The 26,157-nt window shown below is 37.0% G+C and overlaps 4 protein-coding genes across 4 annotated transcripts; all 4 read left to right on the top strand.

Annotated features, from left to right (window-relative positions):
• On the top strand, positions 1-942 carry LOC308678887 (olfactory receptor 5V1-like; the record flags this gene model as incomplete). The annotated part of the gene is made up of 1 exon (XM_081346120.1): positions 1-942. The coding sequence occupies one exon, from the start codon at positions 1-3 to the stop codon at positions 940-942; it is 942 nt and encodes a 313-aa protein (XP_081202246.1).
• A 492-nt stretch (positions 943-1,434) lies between these two features.
• LOC308678885 (olfactory receptor 14A16-like) lies at positions 1,435-5,299 on the top strand (the record flags this gene model as incomplete). The annotated part of the gene is made up of 5 exons (XM_081346116.1): positions 1,435-1,476; positions 2,284-2,387; positions 3,383-3,549; positions 4,070-4,302; positions 4,742-5,299. 5 exons carry the CDS (start codon positions 1,435-1,437, stop codon positions 5,297-5,299), a joined length of 1,104 nt encoding a protein of 367 aa, XP_081202242.1.
• Positions 5,300-14,042: 8,743 nt separating this feature from the next.
• LOC308678884 (olfactory receptor 14A16-like) lies at positions 14,043-14,978 on the top strand (the record flags this gene model as incomplete). Its single annotated transcript, XM_081346115.1, has 1 exon — positions 14,043-14,978. The coding sequence occupies one exon, from the start codon at positions 14,043-14,045 to the stop codon at positions 14,976-14,978; it is 936 nt and encodes a 311-aa protein (XP_081202241.1).
• A 94-nt stretch (positions 14,979-15,072) lies between these two features.
• Positions 15,073-23,595, top strand: LOC308678883 (vomeronasal type-2 receptor 26-like; the record flags this gene model as incomplete). The annotated part of the gene is made up of 6 exons (XM_081346114.1): positions 15,073-15,082; positions 16,147-16,195; positions 17,233-17,524; positions 18,023-18,871; positions 19,800-20,027; positions 22,630-23,595. The coding sequence occupies 6 exons, from the start codon at positions 15,073-15,075 to the stop codon at positions 23,593-23,595; spliced, it is 2,394 nt and encodes a 797-aa protein (XP_081202240.1).
• Positions 23,596-26,157: the final 2,562 nt, after the last annotated feature.

Raw genomic sequence — 26,157 nt, 5'->3', positions numbered from 1 at the left:
ATGATGAATGAATCTGTTCCAAATGAATTCCTCATCGTGGGCTTCTCTGGTCTCCAGAAACTGCAGCTAATGCTTTTCTTTATCTTTCTTGCCACATATATCTGTACTCTGGTAGGGAATATCTCCATTCTCACTGTTGCTTGCCTGGACCCACAGCTTCATACACCCATGTACTTCTTCTTAGGAAATCTCTCTTTTCTGGATATCTGTTATACCACCACTAATGTTCCACAGATACTTGTACACCTCATGGCACAAAAGAAGAGTATCACCTATGCTGGATGTGTAACTCAGCTATATTTTTTTCTGTCTTTTGTGGGCACTGAATGCATCCTACTAGCTACAATGGCCTATGATCGCTTTGCAGCTATCTGCCATCCTTTGAACTACACTTCCATTATGAGAAGAGCCTTCTGTCTCCAATTGTCTGGTGCCTGCTGGGCAAGTGGCTTTCTCAATTCAGCCCTTCACACTTATTTTACATTCCGTCTGCCATTCTGTGGAGCCAATCAAATCAATTATTTCTTTTGTGATATACCTCCCCTTCTAATGCTTTCATGTGGAGACAAAACTTTAAATGAGATCATCTTACTTGTGGTTGGGGTCTTCATAGGATGGACTCCATTTGTTTGCATTCTTCTTTCTTACATTTATATTATCTCCACTATCATGAAGATGCAGTCCAATGAAGGGAGGATCAAAGCATTCTCCACCTGCACCTCACACCTGACTATTGTCATATTGTATTATGGAAGCTCCATTTTCACCTATGTCCGGCCAATATCAACATACTCATTAGAGAAAGACCGACTCATTTCTGTGCTTTATAGCATTATCACTCCCATGTTAAACCCTTTGATTTATACGTTTAGAAACAAGGACATTAAAAATGCGATGAAAAGGATTTTTCTCAGAAAACTTTATTTAAAATTTACAAAGTAACAATTTCTTCTGAAAGAAAATGAGGAATACTCACATATTTTATAAAACTTCTGTTTATCTGTAATAATATGAATTATGTCTCTCCCTATATTTCTATGAATTGTATATTAACTTGTACTGTTTTACTCTATGTGTTTCCTATCTATAGCATCAGCAAGTGTCTATATTTTTTCTCCTTTTCCACCTTTTCTCTGTTAGGTTAGTTATTTTGTTTGTTTGTACATTGTTATGAACTAATTAAGGACTTAAAATGAATATTAATTGTACTCTTTTTCAGTTTAATAAAATGATACAGTAGATACCAATTTTTCCATTAATCACAAACTTTAAACAGGTTTTAACAGTAACAGCAACAAGACAAAGCTTCTACCTCCAAATAAATTTTAACCAACAAAGGGAAGGAGCTTGGACCTGTCATTTTTGTTCCTTTTCTTTTAAAAAATACATGTCAAGGTCCGGCTGAAAAGCCCAACAAAGTAAAACACCGGAGACATGGCGATCTCTAATGTAAACTTTATTAGGCATAGAATACTGGTATGATAGAAGGAAAGTTAGCTCTGGCAATACGTGGGAAACAGATAATTAAAAAATTAAAACTTACCCTCCCTCTCTGATGGTTCAGGTCACATTATCCAATTAAACTCCAAGCAATTGTTATGAGAAGAAACTTTGATTCATCAAAACATTTCTTTGGTGGGTTTGGCTCTCACACAGATAGGGAGCACCTGTGGATCCCAAGCTCTTCTCTTCCCCCGCACAACTGTAGGCAAGCTAGAAGCCCTATGGCAGTCCTAACAATAATAAATCTTTGTAGCTTGATAGGCTGCCCCCCTACAGAGGTGGGTGAACCTGGAAAACAAAATGGAATACACATTATTACTTGTTTTTATTTTTTATTTTTTATTGTACTGGTCCCGGCTTCCAAGGGTACTTAGTGTGGAATTGCTTTACCAAACGATCCACTTTTACGTGATGAGCTTTTATCCATTTAGCTTCTGACATTGGATAACCTTCCCATTGGATTAAGTACTACAATTTTCCTTTTGGGTTTCTGAAATTGAGGATTTATTTGACCTCATAATGCATTCCCCCCTCTACCATTATCGGGGTTGGGGCTACCTTTCCTACTGGTCTTACTGTGGATTACCAATATGGCTTCAGTAAGCTGCAATGGAATGCTGGGTGCAGCTTATCCAATATCCTTGATAGTTTAAGCTCTACCCTCACTAGATTATTGACTTTTATGATGGGGAAAGGACCTACGTACTTTGGCCCTATTTTCCTGATAGTTTCTCTCATCTTAAGATACTTAGTAGGAGATACACTTTATCTCCTACATAGAGTGCCTCCTGGGGAGTTCTCTTATCTGCTTTTTTTCTCCATTGCTCCAAACATGTTGGAATGAACCCACCCACTCACTCAGTGTGCTCGAGGAGGAGACTCCTGTGAGCACTCTGGTATTGGCACAAATTCCATTTCTGTGGCTAACTTAAATGGAGTGAAACTGAGGCTGCTGTGTACTGCATTGTTATATGCTACCTCTGTAAATGGCAAAAGATCTGGCTAGTTCATTTGTTGATAGTTGACATAGCAATGCAGGTACTGTTCCACTATTGCGTTAGCTTGTTCTGTGGCTCCATTTGTACTCAGACACTTTGTAGCTTGACATTACATTTGAGACCATTCCCACTTGCTGCTTTGCAGGTTTCTTTGCATTTGTGTTATACATTATAGATCTAACAGGGAACCAAATTGTTATCCTCAGTGTCTATAAAACACTATTGATAGAATCATTGGGAGTGGGGCAATATAAAAATTGGATAGATGGATGGATGATTGTGCATCTACATGCTGATAAATAGTAAGAATCTACAGCAAGGGTGTCAAACTCAATTTCATTGAGGGCCGCATCAGCATTGTGGTTGCCCTCAAGGGGCCGGATGGGTATGGCCAGGGTGGGCGTGGCCTACTGGGTGGGCGTGTCTAGAGTGCATATGGCCTACTGGGTGGGCATGGCCAGCTCTACATCGTTCACATCAAGGGTGCCTATGGGGGCCTGGGCAGGAGTGGGACAGATCTGAGGGTCTCTGGCAGAAGGAGGGTCTCTGGGCCAGGGCCAAGGCAGAGGGGGCTGTTCCCTCACTGTTTCCAGGTTGGCTTCGCGGGCCACATGAAACCACTTTGCGGGCCGGACATGTTTGACATGTCTGTATTAAGATGTAAAGCCCATGGTGACTGTACACTGTACATTTTATTTGATCTCAGTGACTATGTAACTATCCTCTGCTACAATTTCTATATAATAAAAAATAGATTTTCAAACAGACGCACTATTGATATTCCAATATTCCAATATTGTTAGATGAGAAATTTATAAAATGGAGGGTGAAGTGTTAGGAAAATTATATTCTTCACTAATTCATTTAATTACTTTCTACAGGATTCAAATACATGAAATGGCCAACCAATCTTCAATGAAAGAGTTCATTCTGATGGAATTTTCTGATGACCCAGATTTGCAAATGTTGCATTCTGTGATGTTCCTTATGGTTTACATAGCAGCCTTAATGGGGAATTTTCTCTTAGCAACAACAACTTTATTGATTAGCCCTTGGGCCATATCAAAGTACAAAGTTCCAGCAACAAACCGTCACCAAAACTAGATAAAAGCAATCCGAAATGGAATTTGATAAAATACAATTTAAAATGGAATTAAAATACAATTTAAGTTAAAATAGTAATAAAATGCAAATTTAAGATATAGATAAAATATGGAAACATTATATTTCAGAGTCGCCCTTACAATCTACCCCAATCAGTCCCACATATGCAGATCTTAACTGGATCATTTTGTTCAAATACTGTGCTACGTTGGATGTTATTTTCGAGTTCTGGCCGGACATAAGGTAAGTTATTTTGATATGGGGATCCCAATGGGTCATTCGTTTGGTATATAGACCAAGATACCTGTCTCTCACCCTCTTATACAAACAACAGTCAAATAGGATGTGAGCCAGGTCCTCTACCTCTGCCGCTCCGCAAATGCAGAGACGCTCATTGTACGGTATAGCATGAAATCTCCCATATCTGACCATTGTATCAAGAGGGAATTTTCTCATTATAACAGTAGTGGCAGCTGACCACCACCTTTATAGTCCCATGTATTTCTTTTTGGTCAATCTCTCTCTTTTAGATATTTGTTCCATCTCCACAACAGTTCCAAAATCCATAGCTGTTTCACTGACAAACAACAAAGGGATTTCTTTTGCAGGATGTGTCACTCAAGTCTTTCTAATGGTCACATTTGTTGGTGGTGAGCTTGCTCTGTTAACCATCATGGCTTATGACTGTTATGTAGCCATCTGGATATCTGAGGGAACACCTGCTGCCAGCATCAAGTTCCCTTCGTCCAGTGCGCTCCCACAGGGAGGGTCTTCTCAGGGTGCCGCTGGTAAAAGATTGCCGGCGGGAAACGCCCAGGGGGAGGGCCTTCTCAGTGGGTGCGCCTGCCCTCTGGAACAAGCTGCCCGTGGAGCTGAGGACTGCCCCCGACCTCCGTTCATTCTGCCGGGACCTGAAGACCTTGCTCTTCGAGCTCTCTGGCCCAGGCTGAGAATTTTAATTTTAATTTTAATTGGGGTTTTTACTCTTTCAGTGACTGTTATAATCTTTTTACGGTAATTGTTTTTTAATTTTTGTATTTCTTGTTTTAATTTCCTGTAAACCGCCCTGAGTCCTTCGGGAAAGGGCCGTATACAAATCCAATAAAATAAAATAAATAAATAAATAAATAAAATAAATCTGTCATCCTCTGCATTATAGGCTGATCATGAACTGGAACGCCTGCATTCAAATGGTAGCAATTTCCTTCATATGCAGTCTGATCCATGCGGTGTTAGAAACTAGTGTGACTTTTACATTAAACTTTTGTGGGTCCAATGCGATTGTCCAATATTTCTGTGACATTCCTCAGTTACAAAAGATTTCTTGCACAGATACAAAAGTCAGTAAAATGGTGATACTTGTTGGATTCTTTTTGGATTCTTTTATTTTTGCATTCATCTTTGCTTCCTATATCCATATCTTCTCTGCAGTGATGAAAATGCCAACAGTTCAAAGCAGGTATAAAGTGTTTTCCACTTGCACTCCCCACCTATCTGTTTTTTCTTTATTTATTATCACTGCAGTATTTTCCGATATGAGACCCAAATCACTCTCTTCTCCTTCTGTGGACTTGCTTTCTGCTGTTTTGTACACTGTTTTGCCACCAGTTTTGAATCCTATTATTTATAGCTTTAGGAACAAGGACCTACAAAAGGCTATCACAAAAATATTTAAAAAAATAAGAATTAAATAACATTTTTGCAGTCACTCATCTCTTTTTATTTTTTATTTTAAAAAACAACTATGGTACAATTATGATTTAGTGTTTGCAGCTATGATTTCTTTGCATTTAATATATTTGATTGAAATAACTTGATTTCAATTTTAGTGTGACTTCTTGTATTTAGAGAATTAATAGTTTTTTTTCATGTTTTAATTATTTAATTACTAAACGAAACCCCATCTGTTCCTGCTTCCTGTTTTTCTACTCAACAATCAGGTAAGTTTGGCTAAGAGAGAATGATTGATTGGAAGTAATCCAGCAAACTTTCCAAATGGAATGAACTCCAATTACTGTAGTTCTCCCCATTTCTGGTCTAACAAGTATACACTACAGATCTCTTTAAACAGATGGTAGATTGTATATGGTACCATCAAATCACAGATAGATAGATAGATAGATAGATAGATAGATAGATAGATAGATAGATAGATAGATAGATAGATAGATAGATAGACAGACAGACAGACAGACAGACAGACAGACAGACAGACAAAAGATAGACATAGACAGATATTCCTTTATTGTGAAAGATAGAATAATATCTGCAATTCATAATAAATTATTAAATCTTCATGTTAAATTTAGTAATCCAAAAACAATCTAATTAACATATTTTCTATTTAAAACTTTCTCTCTCTGTGTGTGTATGTGTGTCTGCCTCTGCCTCTCTCTCACTCTCTTGTAATTCTGTCAAAATATTTAAGTAAATATTGTGTCAATGTATGAATTTTTGATAGAGTTTGAATTCAGATATATATTGAGATCATTCTGATCAGATTTTTAACTATGCAAGACAGACATAATTACTTGTTTCTCCCTGTCATGAATGAATAATATCTTTAAAATCCTGGATCCAATTTCTTATTCTGGCCTGCTAATCCTGTAAACATGAAATTCCACAACAGTCTTCTAGATTAAATAATAATAATAAACAAAAAAGTACATATCATTTCTAAAACACTCTCATGATGGACTGATAAAGGAAAGTATAATGTATTGGGATTTTTACTTGTACTGATTCACGTGTCTGTTTAAATGCTGCTTAAAGGTTGCTCAATGGTGTGTCTGTGTAACAGTCTCTGACTAAGCCAGACTTGTTGTCTCCAAGAAGATCATTGGTAGATTTGGGGCAGGAATGCGTTACTTTAAACCTATTAGCCGCTGCCTAGTGGCCAATTGTATAAGTAGCTGCACAGCAGCCACTTTTTCAGTTCTGTTCCTGTTTACTTCAATAAAGCATGTTCCTGTTTGCAACCCTCCATCTCACTTATTGCCTGCAAAGAACCGGCTACACAACACTGGCGACGAAGGTGGGATGCTGCCGCTTCATAAGAGCCTGAAGTCACTAGGGAGTGAGACCAGCACAGTGCCTGGTAGGGACAGTGTTCCCCCCTCGGTCTGCCTAGCAAGCCACACTGGAGAACACCCGGCCCTGAGGATCAGTCCCAGGACCTACAAAAAAGCCAGCAGCATGAAGTAACAGGAGAAATGAGCCACGAAGACTTCTCACCATGTCAAGGGTCCGAAAGCTCAAAGAATTTGATGTCACACATCCAGAGAGATGGTCATCTTACATGTCGAGAGTGGAGAACTACCTCAGGGCAAATCAAGTTGCCAATGATGGCCTGAAGGCTGCAACACTCCTCTGTGTGTGCGGGCCTGCAACATTTGACATCACTGAGGACTTGGTCGCACCAGCACAGCTGGAGTCCATAACTTACGTGTACCTGAAGAAAAGGCTCAATGACCATTTTAAACTGAAGCTGTCAGTGATAGCATGGAGGCATGCTTTTGAAGAGTGAGAACAGCAACCCAGTGAGATGGCCACAGAGTTCATTGCAGTGTTGAGGCAGGCATCTCGTCTTTGTCAGTTCACAGACTTGGAAGAAAGACTTCATGATTGTCTTGTCTGTGGACTCAGGGGTAGAGCGCTCCAACAAAAACTTTTTGCAAAAGAGATTCTGTCGCTCCAAGAAGGCCCTCTGATAGCCTTTAAGCTTGTTCTTTCAGTAATGCCAATTAGGATTAAGCCTTTTGCACTAAAACACAAAATCGATGCAGACCTGGACAAGCTAGTCAGTCAGGGGACACTCCAGCCCATGGATGGGGGAGAGTGGAAAACTCCCATTGTTATGCTACTAAAGACCAATTGGGAAATCAGGATTTGTGCTGATTACAAGTGCACCATTAACTGGGCACTGCAGCAGCACACGTATTCGGTACCAGTCGTTAGCCACATTTTGGCATCGCTGCAAGGGGGTACCGTGTTTGCTATGTTAGATTTGGCACAGGCCTATCAACAGTTACCAGTGGATGAGGCCACAGTGGCTGCACAAACAATTGTGACACACAGGGGGGCTTTTAATGTCAAGCATCTCCAATTTGGGGTTAGCATAGCCCCAGGGATCTTTCAGGGAGTCATGTAGCGTACACTCAAGGGTATTCTGGGGGTCTGCCTCTATTTTGATGATGTACTCATTGCCAGAGAGTCCACTGAGGTCCTGGTAAGGTGGCTCAAAGCTGTCCTTCAGCGGTTCCACACAGCAGGACTTAGGCTGAAGAAGAACAAGTGTAAAATTGGGGTCCCTTCCACAGAAGTCCTGGGGTTCCATATTGATGCTGAAGGCAATTCAGCTGGCACCAAGCCCCAGGTCTAAACGAGAGCTCCAGACATTCCTGGGTCTCCTGAATTTTTACCATGCATTTCTTCCTAACAAGGCCACAGTGGCAGACCTGTTACACTGGCTCTTAAATAAAAACACTCTGTGGAAGTGGACCAAGGTCCAGGAAAACAGTTTTAAGGCAGTAAAATCACTGCTGTCTTCCAATTCAGTGCTCACACACTTTAATGAAAACTTGCCAGTTTGTATTGTGTGTGATGCATCTCCTTATGGGGTTGGGGCTGTAGTAAGCCATTTGTCAGATGATGGGACTCAGTTCCCTATTGCTTACTATTTAAGGATCTTGTCCTCGGCTGAGCACAATTATGCCCAGATTGACAAAGAAGCTTTGGCCATTGTGGCTGGGGTTAAAAAATTCCATGATTATTTGTATGGCCGCAAATTCATGGTTTTCACTGACCACAAGCCATTGTTGGGGTTATTTACCACAGACAGACAGAAACCTCAAATACTTTGCCCCAGAATGTTAAGGTGGTCCATTTCTATGTCAGCCTACAGCTACAGGCTAGTTCACAAACCCGGCAAAGACATGGGCCACACAGACAATAGCCAGTTGCCATTGCCACACATGCAGCTAGATCTGGCTCCAGCCACTCGCATCTTCTCAATTCAAGATTTGCCTGAATTGCCCCTCCATGATGGGGATGTAGCTGCAGAAACAGCTGCAGACAAAATCTTAAGCAGGGTGCTGTCCTGGGTTCACACCAGATAGCTGGAAAATAGCCCGGGACCAGAGTTCCAGAGCTATTACACATGTAGACATGAGCTTTCAGCTAATAAGGGTTGCATTCTATAGGAGAGCAGGGTTATTGTCCCCAGTTCATTAAAAATGTGTACTCCAGTCTCTGCATGAGGGCCATCCGGGTATTTTCCAGATGAAGGCACTGGCATGAAGATACCTGTGGTGGCCAAGGTTAGAGAAGGCTATCGAGGCCCAAGTACATGGGTGTTATTTGTGTCAAACAGTCCAGACCAGAGATGCTGCAGGCCCCTGTCCACTGATGGGAGGAGACTCATACACCATGCCAGACACAGGAGATAATGATTGGACCATGACAGGGGGAAAATGGCTGGCAAACCCCCTCCCATATCATCCAACCACTGCCCAGATAAAAACACCAGGTCGAGAGTATGACCCCCCACATGAGTCGGTCCCTGAATTACCTGGGTCAGGTCCATGGCTGTCATGGAAGCCATGAACTCCCGAGCTAACTCTGACAACCCTCCCAGGGAAGGCAGGTTGAAGTCACCCAGCACTATAAGCCTGGGGAACTCCACCGCCAACCCTGAGAGGGTGTCGAGCAGCCCAGGCAGGGCTGTTGCCATACAGCTGGGTGCCAGGTATATGAGCAGCAAGCCCATCTGGACCCGAGGGCCAAATCTCAGGAGGAGGGACTCACTCCCGCCTATCTGGACAATGGTGGTCTCCCGCGGACATAAAGTCTCTCGAATAACCACCGCCACCCCACCACCCCTACCCTGAGCCTATGGCTTGTGTAGCACACAGAAACCTGGGGGGCATAGCTCAGTCAGAGGGACCCCTCCCTCCGAGCCCAACCAGGTTTCAGTAATGCATACCAGATCCGCGCATTCCTCCTCGATCAAATCATAAATGAGGGGAGCCTTATTAAAAACACATCTGGCATTAAAATACACCAGCCTAAGCTCAGGGACCTGATCACCCTCATCCCCAGGCAAAAGGGTGCTAACCGGAGGGTCGGAGCATGCCACCGCTCGAAGATAGCAAGGGCGCGATCCCAGATATTGATGTGGCCCTCCGTGCAACCACCTGCTGCCATTCCCTATTGTCGTGGGGATTTGACACCCCAATCCAGCACACGCAGAGCCAGCAGCCTCCACCCCCAACCCCATCCCACCAGAGCCAATAATGGGCCCAGACTGAGTGCCGGTTAATAGTTCCCTCCCCTCCCCACTATTCCTCCCCCTCCCTAACCCTTTAAAAGTTGTTTTTCATAGTGGTCAAAAGCCACTCTAAATGGCTAGAAGTAATTCCTATACCCACTATGACTACTGCTAGGACCATCCAGGTACATAGGAAGCTTTTTGCTACACGTGGGTTGCCGGAAGTCTTAGTCTCAGAAAATGGAGCCCAGTTCACAGCATCTTAATTTCAGGCTTTTTTGAGGGCCAACCTCATAAGGCATGTAACGTTGGTTCCTTTTCACCCCTCGACTAATGGGCAGGCTGAATGCATGGTGCGTATGATGAAAGAGTTGCTAAAGTGCATTGTTTCAGGGGATTGGCACCATAGGCTGGCTGAGTTTTTGCTATGCCAGCACACTATGCCATGCATGGCAATGGGCAAAAGCCCTGCAGAACTTTGCTGGGGAAGATGACTTATCACAAAACTGGACAGGTTGCACTCTGATCGAGTAGCAGCAGACACTGCACACAGAAAGGCACCAAGGGGGTTGCAAGTGGGTGATGGGGTGTGGGCCCGAACTATGGGCATGAGAATTTGTGGGTGCCTGGAGTTGTTCTTGGATGGTGGGGCAAGTTGTTTGCCAACATATTGATCAGTTGCGAAGGCATTTTGATGAACAGTCACTAAACGAGGACTCGCCAGAGGGTATGCAACAAGAGCTGGCAGCCAGCAGTCTAACAGAGCCATTCTCATGCTCTGAGGACTCCTTCAGTCATTACACCGGGGAGGTGTCCGTAGATGGACATAGTCCAGAGGTGCAACTTGGATCTCCAGATAGGGAAGGACAACCTGAACAGGCAGCAGCTCTGCTGACCCAGCTACCACACTGGACTTTGGTTTGGCCCAACCAGGAATGGCCATTCTAGGAGGGAGGGGTGTAATGTATTGGGATTTTTACTTGTACTGATTCACGTATCTGTTTAAATGCTGCTTAAAGGTTGCTCAATGGTGTGTCTGTGTAACAGTCTCTGACTAAGCCAGACTTGTTGTCTCCAAGAAGATCATTGGTAGATTTGGGGCGGAAACGCATTACTTTAAATCTATTAGCTGTCACCTAGTGGCCAACTGTATAAGTAGCTGTGCAGTAGCCACTTTTTCAGTTCTGTTCCTGTTTACTTCAATAAAGCATGTTCCTGTTTGCAACCCTCCGTCTCGCTTTTTGCTGGTTACACAACAGAAGGAATTTTATCATTGGTCAACATAATCAATGGGACACCACTGAACGGAGCCATTTGAGCGATTATGAAAAATATCCAGTTGTTAAAATGCTAACATGCAATATCATTTTGATTAGCTTAGATATGTACATAGATATCTTGCATTAGTTTCACATATTCTAACTGCTGCTATGGTGCTTTGTTATTAATGGAATTCTCTTTATTTCTGCATATTAGATTTTTTTTTTTTAAATTATTGAACTAAATCAAGCAAACTCTTTTCACATTTGTCAAAACATCAAATGTTGCTGTAAATTGCTTTTGGTCTCAGCTGTTCTTCCTTTTTAAAAAAATAAAGATTCAAGCAGTAATATACATTTACAAGCTTAGATATTTGTTAAACATGCATGAAAGAAAAAAATCTTCACAGATAACCATAGTATAGATATTTATAATAGCATGAGATATAATTTAGGACATTTTACTGGGTAATTTTCAACATTTGGAACCTAAATGGAAATATGGTGGGACTGGTGTGATATAATGCTTATTAAGATTAATTACATATAGGTAAGATCTTGGTAGATTGGACAAAGAGACACTGACAAGGGAATGGTCAGATAAGAGACAGCAGAGTCTACTATCTGAAGTCTAGATAGTGGGTGGGGCAAGATGCTCAGAAGGGACCCTTCCTAGTTTCCTGGGCTATAAAGGAGAGGCAGTGGGATTGTACTTTCAGACTTTCAAGATTCTGTCAATATACAGTAGCTTTGTAATAAAGAATCACCTTGTGGCAACATAGGTGAAAAAACAAATTTAATGAATGAATAAATAAAACAAAGTAGAATTAATACATCTGGTTTTGTTTCTTCTCTGGTTTACCCCACAAAACTTTATTAATCTGCTTTTATTTGCCTGAACTGAACTAAATGGTTTTGCAGAATATATTACCTTTCCTAAACTGATTGGACTTCTAGAGAATAGAAAATTCTCATGAAGAGCAGATTTTATGGCTTTCAATATTTGCCACCTCCACTGAAGATTCCCTGCAGGTTGTGTTAGAACTACCAACATGGACAACTTTTCAACAGCTGCTTGGCTGGTTACATAGCATGTAGTGCAACATTTTCTACAAAGTGCTCAGAGCTATCTATTATGGAAGATGCCCTGTAGCATCTCAGCCTTTTCCTCCACTGTTCTCCATTAAGAACCTGCTCTTAAGCTTTTACTAAGTAGGACAATCTGAGCAGGACAATGTGCTTATTTAATTTTAGTCTTAGAACTGAGATTATTGGTTTGAGATATTTGTTTCTCTGACCCTTTTGTAAAGTGAAGATATCCTTCAAAGCTTTGCTAAAATATGGACTTTAGCAAGTGATAGAAATGTGTATTATTCAGAAATCTTAGTCTCTTATCATTAACCACCATATGTCTGGTGAGAGCTGGAGTTCTTCTATATCTGAAGGTAATTCGGTGGCCTTTCTTATACTATACAAAATGTGATTTGCAAAATTGTTTAGGCCTGCTTGTAAAAATAGGAACATGTTCAAGAACAATATGAGATACATTCAGTTTATATTATATTCTCCCACTTTTATTTCTAGCAAAAGCAGAGCCTGCTAATAGCATTTCTTAGCTGAAAAACATGATTCATCACTATCATTATCCTCAACTTCTTCCTCCTCTGGATTCTGACTTCTTCATAAAAATCAAACAGTTAAACATAAAATAAAATAAAATCTCTCATTTCCTATCTCTGAGGGAGATGGGCAGTTAAGAAATATGAAACAAGTCCTAGAGAATGTTCAGTTAGTTTCAATGAATCAGAAATTAAAATTGATTCTTCCAAAATGCTTTAATTTATTACATTTCCCTAATCCTCTAAAAATGTTTTAAAGACTGACATCATATTTCTTTTGTTAGAGATACAAAAAATAAAAAATAAAAATAAAAATGAGGGTTCACTAAAAGGTTCTCAGCTTAAGAACTGCTTACTGTTTAATTTAGAAAACAGCCATCTTTAAAGGACAATTTTATGATGCAACTCATAAAACACTTCAGGGAATAGACTTGATTCCTGCTGCTTTTTAAAAATATAAAATATATAAAAACAAACCAGAGGTACATAAACATCTCATTTTCTAAAAGTGTTGACTGCAGGCTGAGGTAAGCAATTTTATAAATGACAGACAGGACAGATTTAAAGTTTTAGATTTTTCTAACAAGGAAAAGAGGGAATTGTATGACAGAAGACCAGTAATAATGTAGCAGTTTGAAAGCATAGAGAATATATTCAAACACAAGTCCTTCTTTTACAAGTCTGCAAATTACTTTTGCTAAATTATATTTTCATTTAAAATATGATAACAGTTTACTTTAAAAAAAGAAATTTAGATGTGCAGCAACTCAGGAGCATAGAAAATACATTGGTGTGAAAGAATGTACACCTTAGAGTTTGTTAAGTTTTACACACACACAAAAGGTATTCCTAGTAAGACTTTATTTTATGGTTGAATGGAGGGATGAGAATGCAGTATAGATGAACAGAGGGATGCATAAATTACTCATATTTAAGAGCAACAGTCAGAGTTTTTTGTTCATCATATGAATTGATCATTTGAAAATCATTTCATAACAAAAGGGATTTTTCAAAAAGGGAGAGAGATAACCCAGCAGTGTATGATGCTGAAGATGAAGCTAGGGTTTGATGTAATTGTGGAAGAACACCTGGAAAAGGAAAATAATTAAATGTAAACATACTACAACCTTTAATCAGGTAGAACAAGTAACAAATTATTTGTTACAAGACAATATGTATAATTAATATTCACATGAAGATATTAATGCAAACTATCAATTAATTGATAATATTGTTATGCTGTAATAATTATTTCTAACCCATCCTTTACAGATATACTGAAATAGGTGTAATGGGCAACAAATCCATTATGACAGATTTCCTCCTAATGGGGTTTTCAGATGACCATGATATACAACTTTTCTATTTTTTTATGTTTCTCTTTGTTTATTTAACAGCAGTAGTGGGGAATTTTTTCATCATCTCAGCTGTGGTCCTCAATCAACATCTTCACACACCCATGTACTTCTTTCTGGTCAATCTATCATTTGTAGATGTTTGCTACATTTCTACTACAGTTCCCAAAACAATAGCCGTTTCAGTTACAAACAACAAAATGATTCCTTATGCTGGATGTGTTGCACAGGTCTTTTTAGTTATTACATTTGTTGGGGCAGAGATTTTCTTGCTCACTATCATGGCTTATGACCGGTATGTTGCCATCTGCCATCCTTTGCAGTACAGATTGATTATGAACTGGAATGCCTGTATCCAAATGGCAGTTATAGCATGGATATCCACCCTGATCCATGCAGTGTTAGAAACCAGTTTGACTTTTCAGGTGAATTTTTGTGGATTCAATAAGATTGGGCAGTTTTTCTGTAATATGCCTCAGTTACAAAAGATAGCTTGTACTGATTCAAAAGTTCATCAAATTCTAATTTTTCTGATTGGAGTCAGTGTGAATTCATTTTGCTTTTCATTCATTTTGACATCTTATTGTTATATTTTCTCTTCCGTGTTGAAAATTCCATCAGTTCAAGGAAGACACAAAGCTTTTTCAACTTGCATTCCCCACCTCACTGTTTTTGCCTTGTTTATTATCACAGCTGTTTTCTCATTTCTGAGACCAAAGTCACTTTCTTCTCCCAATGTGGACTTAATCTCTGGAATTTTATATACAATTTTGCCACCTGTTTTTAATCCCATAATTTATAGTTTGAGGAATAAGGATATTCAAAGAACTGTGTGGAAAATATCGAAGAAATTAAAAGAATTTATGGATTGAATGTGAACATTCTTAATAACGATATAGAAGAAACCCCTAATTATGTAGCTGAGTGGGGATTGTAGAAGATTTGTAGAGGAAACTGGTCCAGAAGATGGCCCATGGTAAATTCAATGATGTTCTTGTTACCAATATTTGACTTTACATAAATAAATGAATGCTGCTCTGCTTTCTTTCCATTTGCAATGTCTTTTCTTTGTAAATGATGAAATATAGTTAAATAGATAGATAGATAGATAGATAGATAGATAGATAGATAGATAGATAAATAAATAAATAAATAAATAAATAAATAAATAAATAAATAAATAAATAAATAAATAAATAAATAAATAAATAAATAAATAAATAAATGTTTTGCAGTGGGTGGACAGCACATAGTAAGTGCCACAGCAATTCTATTTCTATTTGCAAGTCTTTGTATTTTGTTATGTTCTCTCTTCTGTCTCTTCTATTCTGTTGTACCCAGGTTCTGCCTTATCCACTATCTGGATTTTTTTTTCTTATCAACAAGTATAATTATAATTTATTATGGCTATCACCATCTTCTTCATTATGTTGGTTTGCAATAGACACCTTTGAGATTTCTTTGAGTTGGATTATATTGGATTCTTTGTTGGGAGAGCTATGATAGAGGCTTGCAGCATAAAGCTGATAAACAGAACTTCAAAGAAAAAAATATCTTAATATTTGCTAGCAATAATACTAGGAAAATCCCAATAAGGGAGAAGCAATTATCTTAATAAGGATAATCAGTGTTCAGAAGTTAAATCTAGAAATAAGCATCTCTGGGTATATATTCACAGATCCACAATACATTACCATGGGGGTGATAGATGGAAACAATAGGTTGTATTGTAGGCATCATGTTTCTATTACATAGTAAAGCTAAAGTAATCAATACAAAGGAGACAATGCTCCTTCCAAAGTCTGTTATCAGCTACATTTGATAGAGGAACATAAGAGAGACTATACCCATACAAACATTTTGCTATCCAGATGTTTGGACCATTGTTATTTCTGTCCATATTGCCTCCATTGGCATGTAAATTAAATACCAGAAAGTGTCTAATAAGTAAAGCCATCCACATTCCACATGAGTGGTATCAACCAGGTAACTTTCTCATTGGTGGAATTGGTTCTCAGTTAATTTATATTTCATCTCCAGAGATTTCCTATAAGAAACATCCTTCTCTTGATGAGATTGCCATCCAGATGTAAGTAAATAATGACAAACATAGAATGTCTGTCTCTGTCTCTTTCTATCTCTCCTCCCTCCATATATATACATACATAGATGACTCCGTTTCTTTGTGAAATTTTTACCTTTTTCTTTTCTTTTCACAGTATGCTGAAATTCTTCTTTGATAATAAAAGGAATGTCATGTTATATTTAAATGTACATGATGTGGAAATAGATTTGTATAAGAGTATGGCATCTATTGAATTATATAAAGAATGGCTTAAAAATGAACATTCAAATATCATGCTTCCAACCTAAGCAGTAAGAACATAACAATGATCTTTGTAGAAACTTTCTTTAGATTATTTATGAGACATATATTCCAGCTGTCTCCAATGAGTTTCCCTGTAGCTCAACCTCTTTCTTTGAGGAGTATCCCTAATACTCCTTTTCTTACAATAATAATATGATGTTGGGTGGAGGGAAGGTAGGAGGGAAGAAGAAAGGAAGTTTATATTTTATATCTTAGAGGCAAGTTCCAGCTTGAATGAGAAGCTTTGCTCAAATTAACACTTTTTAGGTAGGAATAGTAGGATATCTATATATATTTTGGAATTAATTATCAGAATGTTATTCCTGTGTGTGTGTTTAGCCGCTTCTTAGGAGAAAACAAAAGTAAGTAAAAATAAGAAACATTAACTTCCCTATGTGGATGCAGACTTGCAAAATGACATAGTATCACTGTAAGGGCTTAGTCAGACCAATATTTAGACTTTATAAGGCTTTATAAGGTTTCCTGTACAGATGCACAATTCTTAAATTACTTTTTCCACTGTTTATTACAAGTTTGTATCTCCTAGGCTTTGTTCTGCTCAGTGTAGGGGATTTTTTTTTTTGCCTTTACCCTGTATTTCTTCTTTTTCTTAAACATTCCTTCCCTCCTTCCCTGTAACAATGGTAATATATGATGCTTTAAAATGAATTTGCTTCACTTAAAGATGGAGTAGATGTAGTGCATGGATTGTAAGGGCTTTTTTCCTATGCAACTGAACATCAACGCTTTACTTTCAGAGTTGTACCAAAGTTATATCAACACATCCTTGCCTTGGCATTTGCTGTTAAGGAGATCAATGAGAACTCAAAACTCTTGCCAAATGTCACATTTGGGTTTCACATCTATGACAGCTATTACAATATGAGGTTGACTTATCGGACCACTCTCGACCTCCTTTTCAAATTAAACAGATTTTTCCCAAACTACAAATGTGATGGCCAGAAAGAACTACTAGCTGTCATTGGGAGCCTTGGTGCTGATGTTTCTTTCCATATATCAAAGATTACAGGTATCTATAAAATTCCACAGGTAGGAATCATTATATAGAAATACAAATAGTGTGTTTTGTTTGCAAATCAAGTTGTTTGTTACTGTGGTTTGTATGGCCATAATTTGAAGGGTCAACTTGATTAAGGAATACATTGCAGGGATTAATGACTTCAGATGAGGGAAGACAAGACAAAAATGGATCTGATATTTTCAATCATTATTTCTCAGAGATTATGTTATTTGTGCTGTTAAACTAGGCTCAGATTTATCCAACTAATGTTGGATTGGGGTTTATTTTTTATCTTCATCTGAAATGCTTTGTGCTAGTGTGACATTCATTTTTTTTCTTTTTATTAACTTTTGGGGGGAAAGTGAGTCAAATATATTAGATGTCCATAGTTTAACATTAAACTAGAAGAATAATGGTTTTTAGTTTTTTCCTGAATTTGCAAAAATATGTTTTACAAACTGACACAAAAGAAATTCAACACATGTTCATTTTTACTCATATCTAAATAAATTTACTTTTTTATATAGTTTACTTATGGGTCTGTTGCCACAAGGAATAGTGATACAATGGAGCCACCATCATTTTATTGCATGGTACCCAATGAAGTTCACCAGTATCTTGGAATTATTCAACTATTACAATATTTTGGATGGACCTGGATTGGGATTTTTGCTGTGGATGATGATAGTGGTGAATATTTCTTACACATGATAGAACAATTATTTTACCAGAACAGTATATGCTCAGCCTTCACAAAGAGAATCCCCAAACAAGCCTCTTGGCATACTGAAGACCAAATGAACAATATGGTCTCAACTATTTACCAGCTCTTAACACATGGCACAGCCAGTACATATATTGTCTATGGTGAAACCATAATAATGTCATGGTTGGTTCTCGTAGTAGGTTTTTTGCAGGAAGAAAATATATCATTAAGAAAAGTGTGGATTATGACATCTCAAATTGATTTTGCATTATCAAGCCTCCAAAGCAAAACAGTTCTGCAAGTGTTCCAAACTGTGATTTCTTTATCAATACACTCACAAGAGCTCCAAAACTTTAAAAAATTTCTTCAGAAACTAAAGCCTTGTAAGATGTGGGGAAATGCTCTGTTCAAGGAATTTTGTGAGCAAGCCTTCAACTGTGAGTTTTCAAAAGCTCAGGAGCCAATGGAATTGAGTGGAATGTGTACTGGGGAGGAGAGGCTGCAGGATCTTCCTGGGTCTCTATTTGAACTGTTTGTGTCTGGACACAGCTACAGTATCTACAATGCTGTCTATGCTGTAGTCAATACCTTAAATGCAATGTATGCATCTAGAACCAACCATAAAATAATAATGGAGAGTAGAGGATATCAGGATCTCTGGCCTTGGCAGGTAACAACTACAGGATAAATAACTTCATGTCCATGAACATGTCAGTATACTGTAGAATAATATCAAATTGTCTCTTACAGAATGCAGAACCAATGATATAGTTCTCCACACCGTATTCATATATTGAAATAAATATTTTAAAATTGGTGTGTAAAATTGAAACACCCCCACAATTCAATTCAGTTTTGATTTGAAGAAACATGAAAAGTTACATAAATCTGTTTGCAAATAAATGTTTGTAAAAGTTGTTTCTATAACAAATAATTTACATTTTACTACAACAAAATTAAAATGTGAATAAAACTATTCAGTGTTCTCAGATCACTGCGGTTGTATTTGAAATTCGTATCTGCTGCTATTGCTGCTTTCAAATAATTGTGTGAAAAATACAGCAAGTTTGATGTAGTGGTTGCAATACCAGTCTAGAAAGTAGGAGGCTGTGAGTACAAAGCCAGCTGGGTTAACTTGGGCCAGTCACTTTATATCAGTGCTAGGAAGGAAGCAATGGCAAACAATTGAAATCTGGCCAAGAAAACTGCAGGGATCAGGAGTAAACATTGACTCAGAGGCACAAAGAAATGAGGAAATTTAGACCATTTGTTTTAAAATATGTCTATATTTTATACATAAATATAAAAATATAATTTAAAATATAGGTGTAAACATTTATTCCTTTAAATGCAGTTTTGAACTCTGAAGAGTATCAAAGTTTTGCAAAATGTATAACTAATGTCACTTATCTACAACTCCTTTCTTCTTGGACTGCTAGGAATTTTAGTTCAACAAATCTATGTGGTGAAAAATTCCCTATCTTTAATGTTCATTAGATCTTCAGCTTACAAATATACAGCTACATATGTCTTATTGATAAAGATAAAAATAAGTTATTTATTTATTTCATTTTATTTTTTTACCTTTTTGCAACTAGCTTTACCAATTACTTGATAATATTGTATTTAACAACTCTGTTGGAGAAACAATTTCCTTTAATATAAATAGAGAAATCAGAGCTGGATTTGACATCACCAATTTGGTAATATTCCCAAATAATTCACTGCATAGAGTGAAAATTGGAAAGGTCCTGCACAATGTCCTAGCAGAAGAAGAATTTGTTATTAATGAAACCTTGATTGTGTGGCATAGAAATATTAACCAGGTGTGGTCTTTTAATATCTTTTGGGGCTATTTTATTCAGTAGATGAATATCAGAAAATGCAAAATCTGATCTTATATTGAACAAACAAATCTGATAATATATTTAAAGTTTCACATTAATTCAGATTTTTTGTTTTTAAGAAAAGAGTTTAAAGAGCTAATTATTTTACAAAAGATATAAACATTTCATCATTGTTATGTCAAAGAAATGACATTTATGGAATTTTAGGCAATGATTTTGGGATCTCAATAAATTATTTGCTATAATAGCCATACCTAGTACTCTTATATAAAGCAATGGTCTAAATAAATAACATTTGTGGCACAATCTGAAGTTATCCATAATCGACAATAGATTGTGCAAATTCCAATTGTTATATTAGATTGTGAAAATTCCAATTGTTAATTTCAATATAACAATTGGAATTTGCATGATCTATTATTAATTTATTATTACTTATTAATTTTAAATTAATGTTAATTTCAAAATATAACGTGTTAGATTTTAATATTTCATATGAATAGTTCAGCTGCTAATTACTTTTTATTTTTAATATCTTCTACTCTTATTTTCCCCAACTTGTGCTTATTAACAGACAAAGCCAACATCATTTTGCAGTCACTCCTGCAATCCTGGTTATCAGAAACAAAAGAAGGAAGGAAATAAATTTTGCTGTTATGACTGTATTCCATGTCCTGAGGGGATGGTTGCAAACCAAAATGGTTGGTGATATAGTACACACACATTCATTCTTGTACATATCTATCTGTCAATCTGTCTATGTGTCTGTGTGTCTGTTTGTCTATCTGTCTGTCTGTCTATCATCTATTATCTATCATCTATCATCTATCAACTATTATCTATCTATCTATCTATCTATCTATCTATCTATCTATCTATCTATCTATCTATCTATCTATCTATCTATCTATCTATCATCTATCTATCATCTATCTATCTATCTTCTATCTATGTATGTATTATCTGTCCATCTATCTCTATATATTATCTCTGTCATCTAATAGGCCACAAAAATCAACTGAGCAGCAATTATTATCTAGACCTATATATTGTTTCATAGTGGTTTACAACACTTTCTAAGCAGTTTGCAGAATCAACATATTACCCTGAACAATCTGGGTTTGACCGTTGAAGGCTGGAAAGCTAAATTAATCTGAAACCCATCAGGATTGAACTCCAGACTGTGGGCATAGTTAGTCTGCAATATTGCATTCTTACCACTGTGCCACCAGGGCTCTTTCTGAAAAGAAATAGGGAAGGTCTTTCTATTCAGAGGATGGGGACAGTGATTGAGGAGTCATACTTACATGCACTTTGCCGATGACAATCTCTAATACATGACATAAATTATGGACCAATTGTAGTTTCTGAATGCCTTTTAAGACATACATGGAATAGTCTAGTGACGACCCAAAAGTGTTTTTTTTTCTTCAAAAGACAACTGGACTTTCTTGTTTTTCTTTGAAGATGTTTTGCTTCTCATCCAAGAAGCTTCTTCAGCTCTGACTGGATGGTGGGGAATGGAAGTATTTATATTCTTTGCAGAACAATCCATCTGCATTTAAAAGACAAAGACCAATCTTTTGAAGACAGCAAAGTCCACAATTTAGACAGAGAGGACTGCTGGTTTGACAGAAGGGTCAAAGAGGCCACTTTGTCAAAACTGAACAGCCCTCTCTCAACAAAGGGAGAGGGATAAATTATCTAACTTCTGTCTACAACACAGTCCTTTCAGCAGTTCCAAGAAGGCTCCACCCACATTTGCACTATTCAGGTGACCCTGTGGACACGGATAAACCTCCAAGTGGCCTCAACAACTCTCTAAAAGAATACAAATGACAAGATTTCTGCAAGGAATATAATTCCTTCCATTTCCCATCATCCAGTCAGAGCTGAAGAATCTTCTTGGAGGAGAAGAAAAACATCTTCAAAGAAAAACAAGAACACCTAGTTCCTCTTGAAAAAGTACCTGTGGGACAACCATGACTTGGAAGTCTAGTGAAGAGTTATACATATAACCATAAAATACATTTACAATGAATAGCCACAAATTTTAGTAAAATGACCATTGCTTTATCTATCTAAGAGTTCTCAATCATTTTCATTCATTTGCTCAGATTAAAATTGTGGTTGCTCAGCACAAAGTTGCTCAATTGGAGAAACATTTGTATATTCAGCTATGTGAGATGTAAATTACTCTATTAATGCACTTGCCTGAGTTGGTTGATGATGCAAGAAGTATACTTTACTTTATTACTTAGAACAAGTACATTTAGAAATAGCTGGATATCTTCAGAAGATTAAAGGAGAGCTAATTTGTTTGAGTCTCTCCAATATGAAGTTCTGGTTGTTGTTAGCAAATATAACAGTGTTTGTTTACAACATTCCTTTATTTATTAATACTAATTCTACAAAGTGGAAACTCAGGGCATTCCAAAGATCCAAACTTGGTAATCTCCACATAGCTTGATATCTATTAATATGCATTTTTGAAGTAATTAGTTCATAAGGAAATGCATAAATTTCCTTACAACAGTAAATCAAATTTCCTTACAACACTAAATAAAATCTACTCTTGAAGTTGACAAAAATTCCCTCGTGTTCACACATTAATTATTGCAAATCTGTTCTTGAAGATGCAGAAAAATGTTTCAGATGCCAAGAAGATCAATATCCTGGCAAGAACCAAGATCAATGCACCCCCAAAATTGCAACCTTTCTGTCCTACAAAGATCCATTAGGAATAAGTTTAACTTCAGCTGCAGGATTTTTTACCTTGATCACAGTCCTTGTGCTAGGAATTTTTATTAAGAAAAAAGACACTCCCATTGTCAAAGCCAACAATTTGGTCATCAGCTACATTCTTTTGATTTCTCTCCTGTTTTGTTTTCTCTGTCCTTTGCTTTTTATTGGACGACCCAGAAAGATGACCTGTCTTCTCCAGCAACCTGCTTTTGGTATAATCTTCTCTATAGCCATTTCTTGTGTATTGGCAAAAACCGCTACTGTAATTATAGCATTCATGGTCACCAAGCCAGGATCCAGAATGAGGAAATGGGTGGGGAAAAGGCTGGCCACATTTATTGTTCTTTGCTGTAATCTGAATCAGGGAGTGATTTGTGTAATTTGGTTAACAAGCTCTCCTCCATTTCCAGATATTGATACTCAATCTTTAGCCAAAAATATCATATTAAAATGTAACGAAGGGTCCATTGCTATGTTCTACATTGTCATGGGCTATTTGGGCTTCTTATCCTTTATAAGTTTTACTGTAGCTTTTATAGCCAGAAAGTTACCAGATTGTTTCAATGAAGCTAAGTTTATTACTTTCAGTATGCTCATCTTTTGCATTGTCTGGATTTCATTTGTTCCTACTTACATAAGTACCAAAGGCAAATATATGGTAGCTGTAGAAATCTTCTCAATTTTAACTTCAAGTGCTAGCTTATTGGGATGTATATTTTTTCCTAAATGTTACATTATTTTAATGAAGCCTGAACTGAACATTAGGGAGCAGTTAGTAAAGAGAACATATGGGAAAAACTAAGAATGCTCTATATGTATCCCTTATGACAGTTAATTTTTTATTCATATAACCAATGGAAATATAACCAATATGTACATACAACAATACATACAAAAAGACTGAAAGCCTATGATGAATAATACATATGTTTATTTCCACGAATTTCTCTGTTATCTGTACATTTTTATTTTTTTATTTTTTTATTTTAATCCCATTTATATCCCGCCATTCTCCGAAGACTCAGGGCAGCTTACAATTTAAAGCACAAATCAATGTGCTCAGCAATAGCCTTCATTCTATGTATATGCCTGCTTATTAGGGCTTTCGCCCCCCCCCCCAGCGGCATTATTACAAAGTCAGCTTATTGCCCCCAACAATCTGGGTCCTCATTTTACCTACCTCGGAAGGATGGAAGGCTGAGTCAACCTTGAGCCTGGTGGGACGCGAACCTGCACTAATTGCAGGCAGCTGGTGTTACTTAAGGAGGCATTAACCCACTGCCCCACCAAGGCTCTTTTTAACTGACTCTACTTTACTACCTTGGGATGCTTACATATTATGTTCTTTTGGAAGTTCACTAGAAGTTTAGAAGTTGTAATAAACAAAGAGACAAAATCATAATAAATAAACTAAGAAGAACAAAAAGAAGAACAAAAACAACTCTGCTTCTGACTCTAGTTTCTTGGGGGGAAAATCTTGGTAAGAAAGACCCTCAAAATGGCAACAAAGTTCTGATAAACATAAACACACACACACCCCTCTTCTGCCTTACATCTAGAGCAGGAGAAAGGTCAGTAAGAAACAAATAACAAGAGAACTGAAGAATAATTATTCATAGCTGGTAACAGTAAGCAAACAGTGTGGGCGTTTGCGGGAAGGATAGTAGATTGCTCAGCTTTATTGAGAAGATAAATATATTTGTTAGTTCCTCGGGTGAATACACAAAGAAAATGAAATTTATTTATTGATTTATTTTTAAGCAAATGAGAAATAGACCTGTTGGGCCAAAAATCTGCATTAAAAAGCATTTTAAGAAAGATGAATGTCAATACCTACTGTAGAAGGATAAGAAGTTAACCAATCCTGGCAATGATGAGCAGGTTCTGGGACAAAATTGGATGGAGTTTGTATCTCTGAATGGATCATTCTTTTTTCTTTTCTTTTCTTTTTTTTGCCACTGTCTCTTCTCTAAAGCACAATTTAATGAAATAAAAGTTTGGAGACATGGCATTTAAGGAATGGATTCAAACTGTATTTGGAGATCTTCTAAGGCTTAGCATATTTTGTCATAGACAAACCTCACCAACAGGTTGCTTGCTGCTTAAACTTAAATAAAAGTTAAGTACAATTTAATTCCATGAAACTCCATGAAACACTCTTGGGAAAAGAGGTGGTTTATTCTACTCTTTCCTGTGTGTATTTGGGCAAAAATAAATAAATAAAATAAAACAGACTCAGGTATAGATCCTCAAATTCTAACAGCCCTGATTTCAGCTAGAGGTGAGCAGTTTTCTAAATCACATTCAGTACAAATTTAAACTTCTGGGTTTCATTTCTAAATTTAATATGGTAACTATGTAAGGAAGTAGTGATACTGAGTTAGATATTTTAAAATTAAAATAATGTATGTTTATGTTTAAAATTCTAATAAAAGCTTCTGTGCAAATCTTTTTATGAAAATAAATTAATTAAGTGCACAGTTCATGACTGAAATTTTGGCAGATATTTATGCAAGGATCAATGGGTTTTAGTAAAACAAAAATACTTTATCGTGCCTATTTTGTTAAGCATAGGTTAATGCCTGCATCTTTTGATATTTATGTCAGATATTATAGGTAAAGCAAGAGATTCATGCAAGGCTTTCATGATATTCTGATAGGAATGGTGTTTTTAATTTACAAAATCATTCTATTCATGATGTGTGTTCAATGGGATGTATTCTCATGTAGTGTGGAAAAACTTACTATCCTTTTAAATCTGAGAATTTTGTTGACAAGTTGCTTAGTATATTTTCATACAGTTTACATAAGGATGTTATATGTATGGAAAAGATCAGCAGAAAATCTGCTATTGTTACTTTTTTCTATTTTAGCTAGGAGATTTTTTTTTACAACAGACATAGGACTTTTACATTTTTCATTATGAAATCTCCAGTACACTTTGCCAATATTTAATTTATAATTCCTTTCAGTAGGAAAACTCTACTGCTTTAAACAGTTTAGGATTTTTCCTAGTAATTTATTTCTTGAATGGCTGGGTGAAAGAATGGGGAAGAATGGATTAAGAGGAGAGAGAGAATAGAGATTTTTTAATCTATTATTATACATATAGGAAATATACATGTGGTTGTATATCACAACTGAAACAATGCCCATTTATCCATGTGTCTCAATATGGGATGCGATAACATAAATTAGGTTCTGTATGGTGATGTCTTAAGCTTATATCACTGTAATCCTAGGAATATCTGCATGCATGCCAATTTGAAGAATGCATATAAATATCATCCTCAATAATATATTGATGCTGAAAGTAATTTCACTATTTAATAGTGGAACAAAATTTGGAATGGGTAAGATAAAT

The sequence above is a fragment of the Vipera berus genome (assembly GCF_964194415.1).
Source record: "Vipera berus genome assembly, chromosome: Z".
NCBI classification, from domain to species: Eukaryota; Metazoa; Chordata; class Lepidosauria; order Squamata; family Viperidae; genus Vipera; species Vipera berus.
The sequence above is the reverse complement of the archived record's forward strand: the minus strand, read 5'-3'. Positions and strand labels throughout refer to the sequence as shown.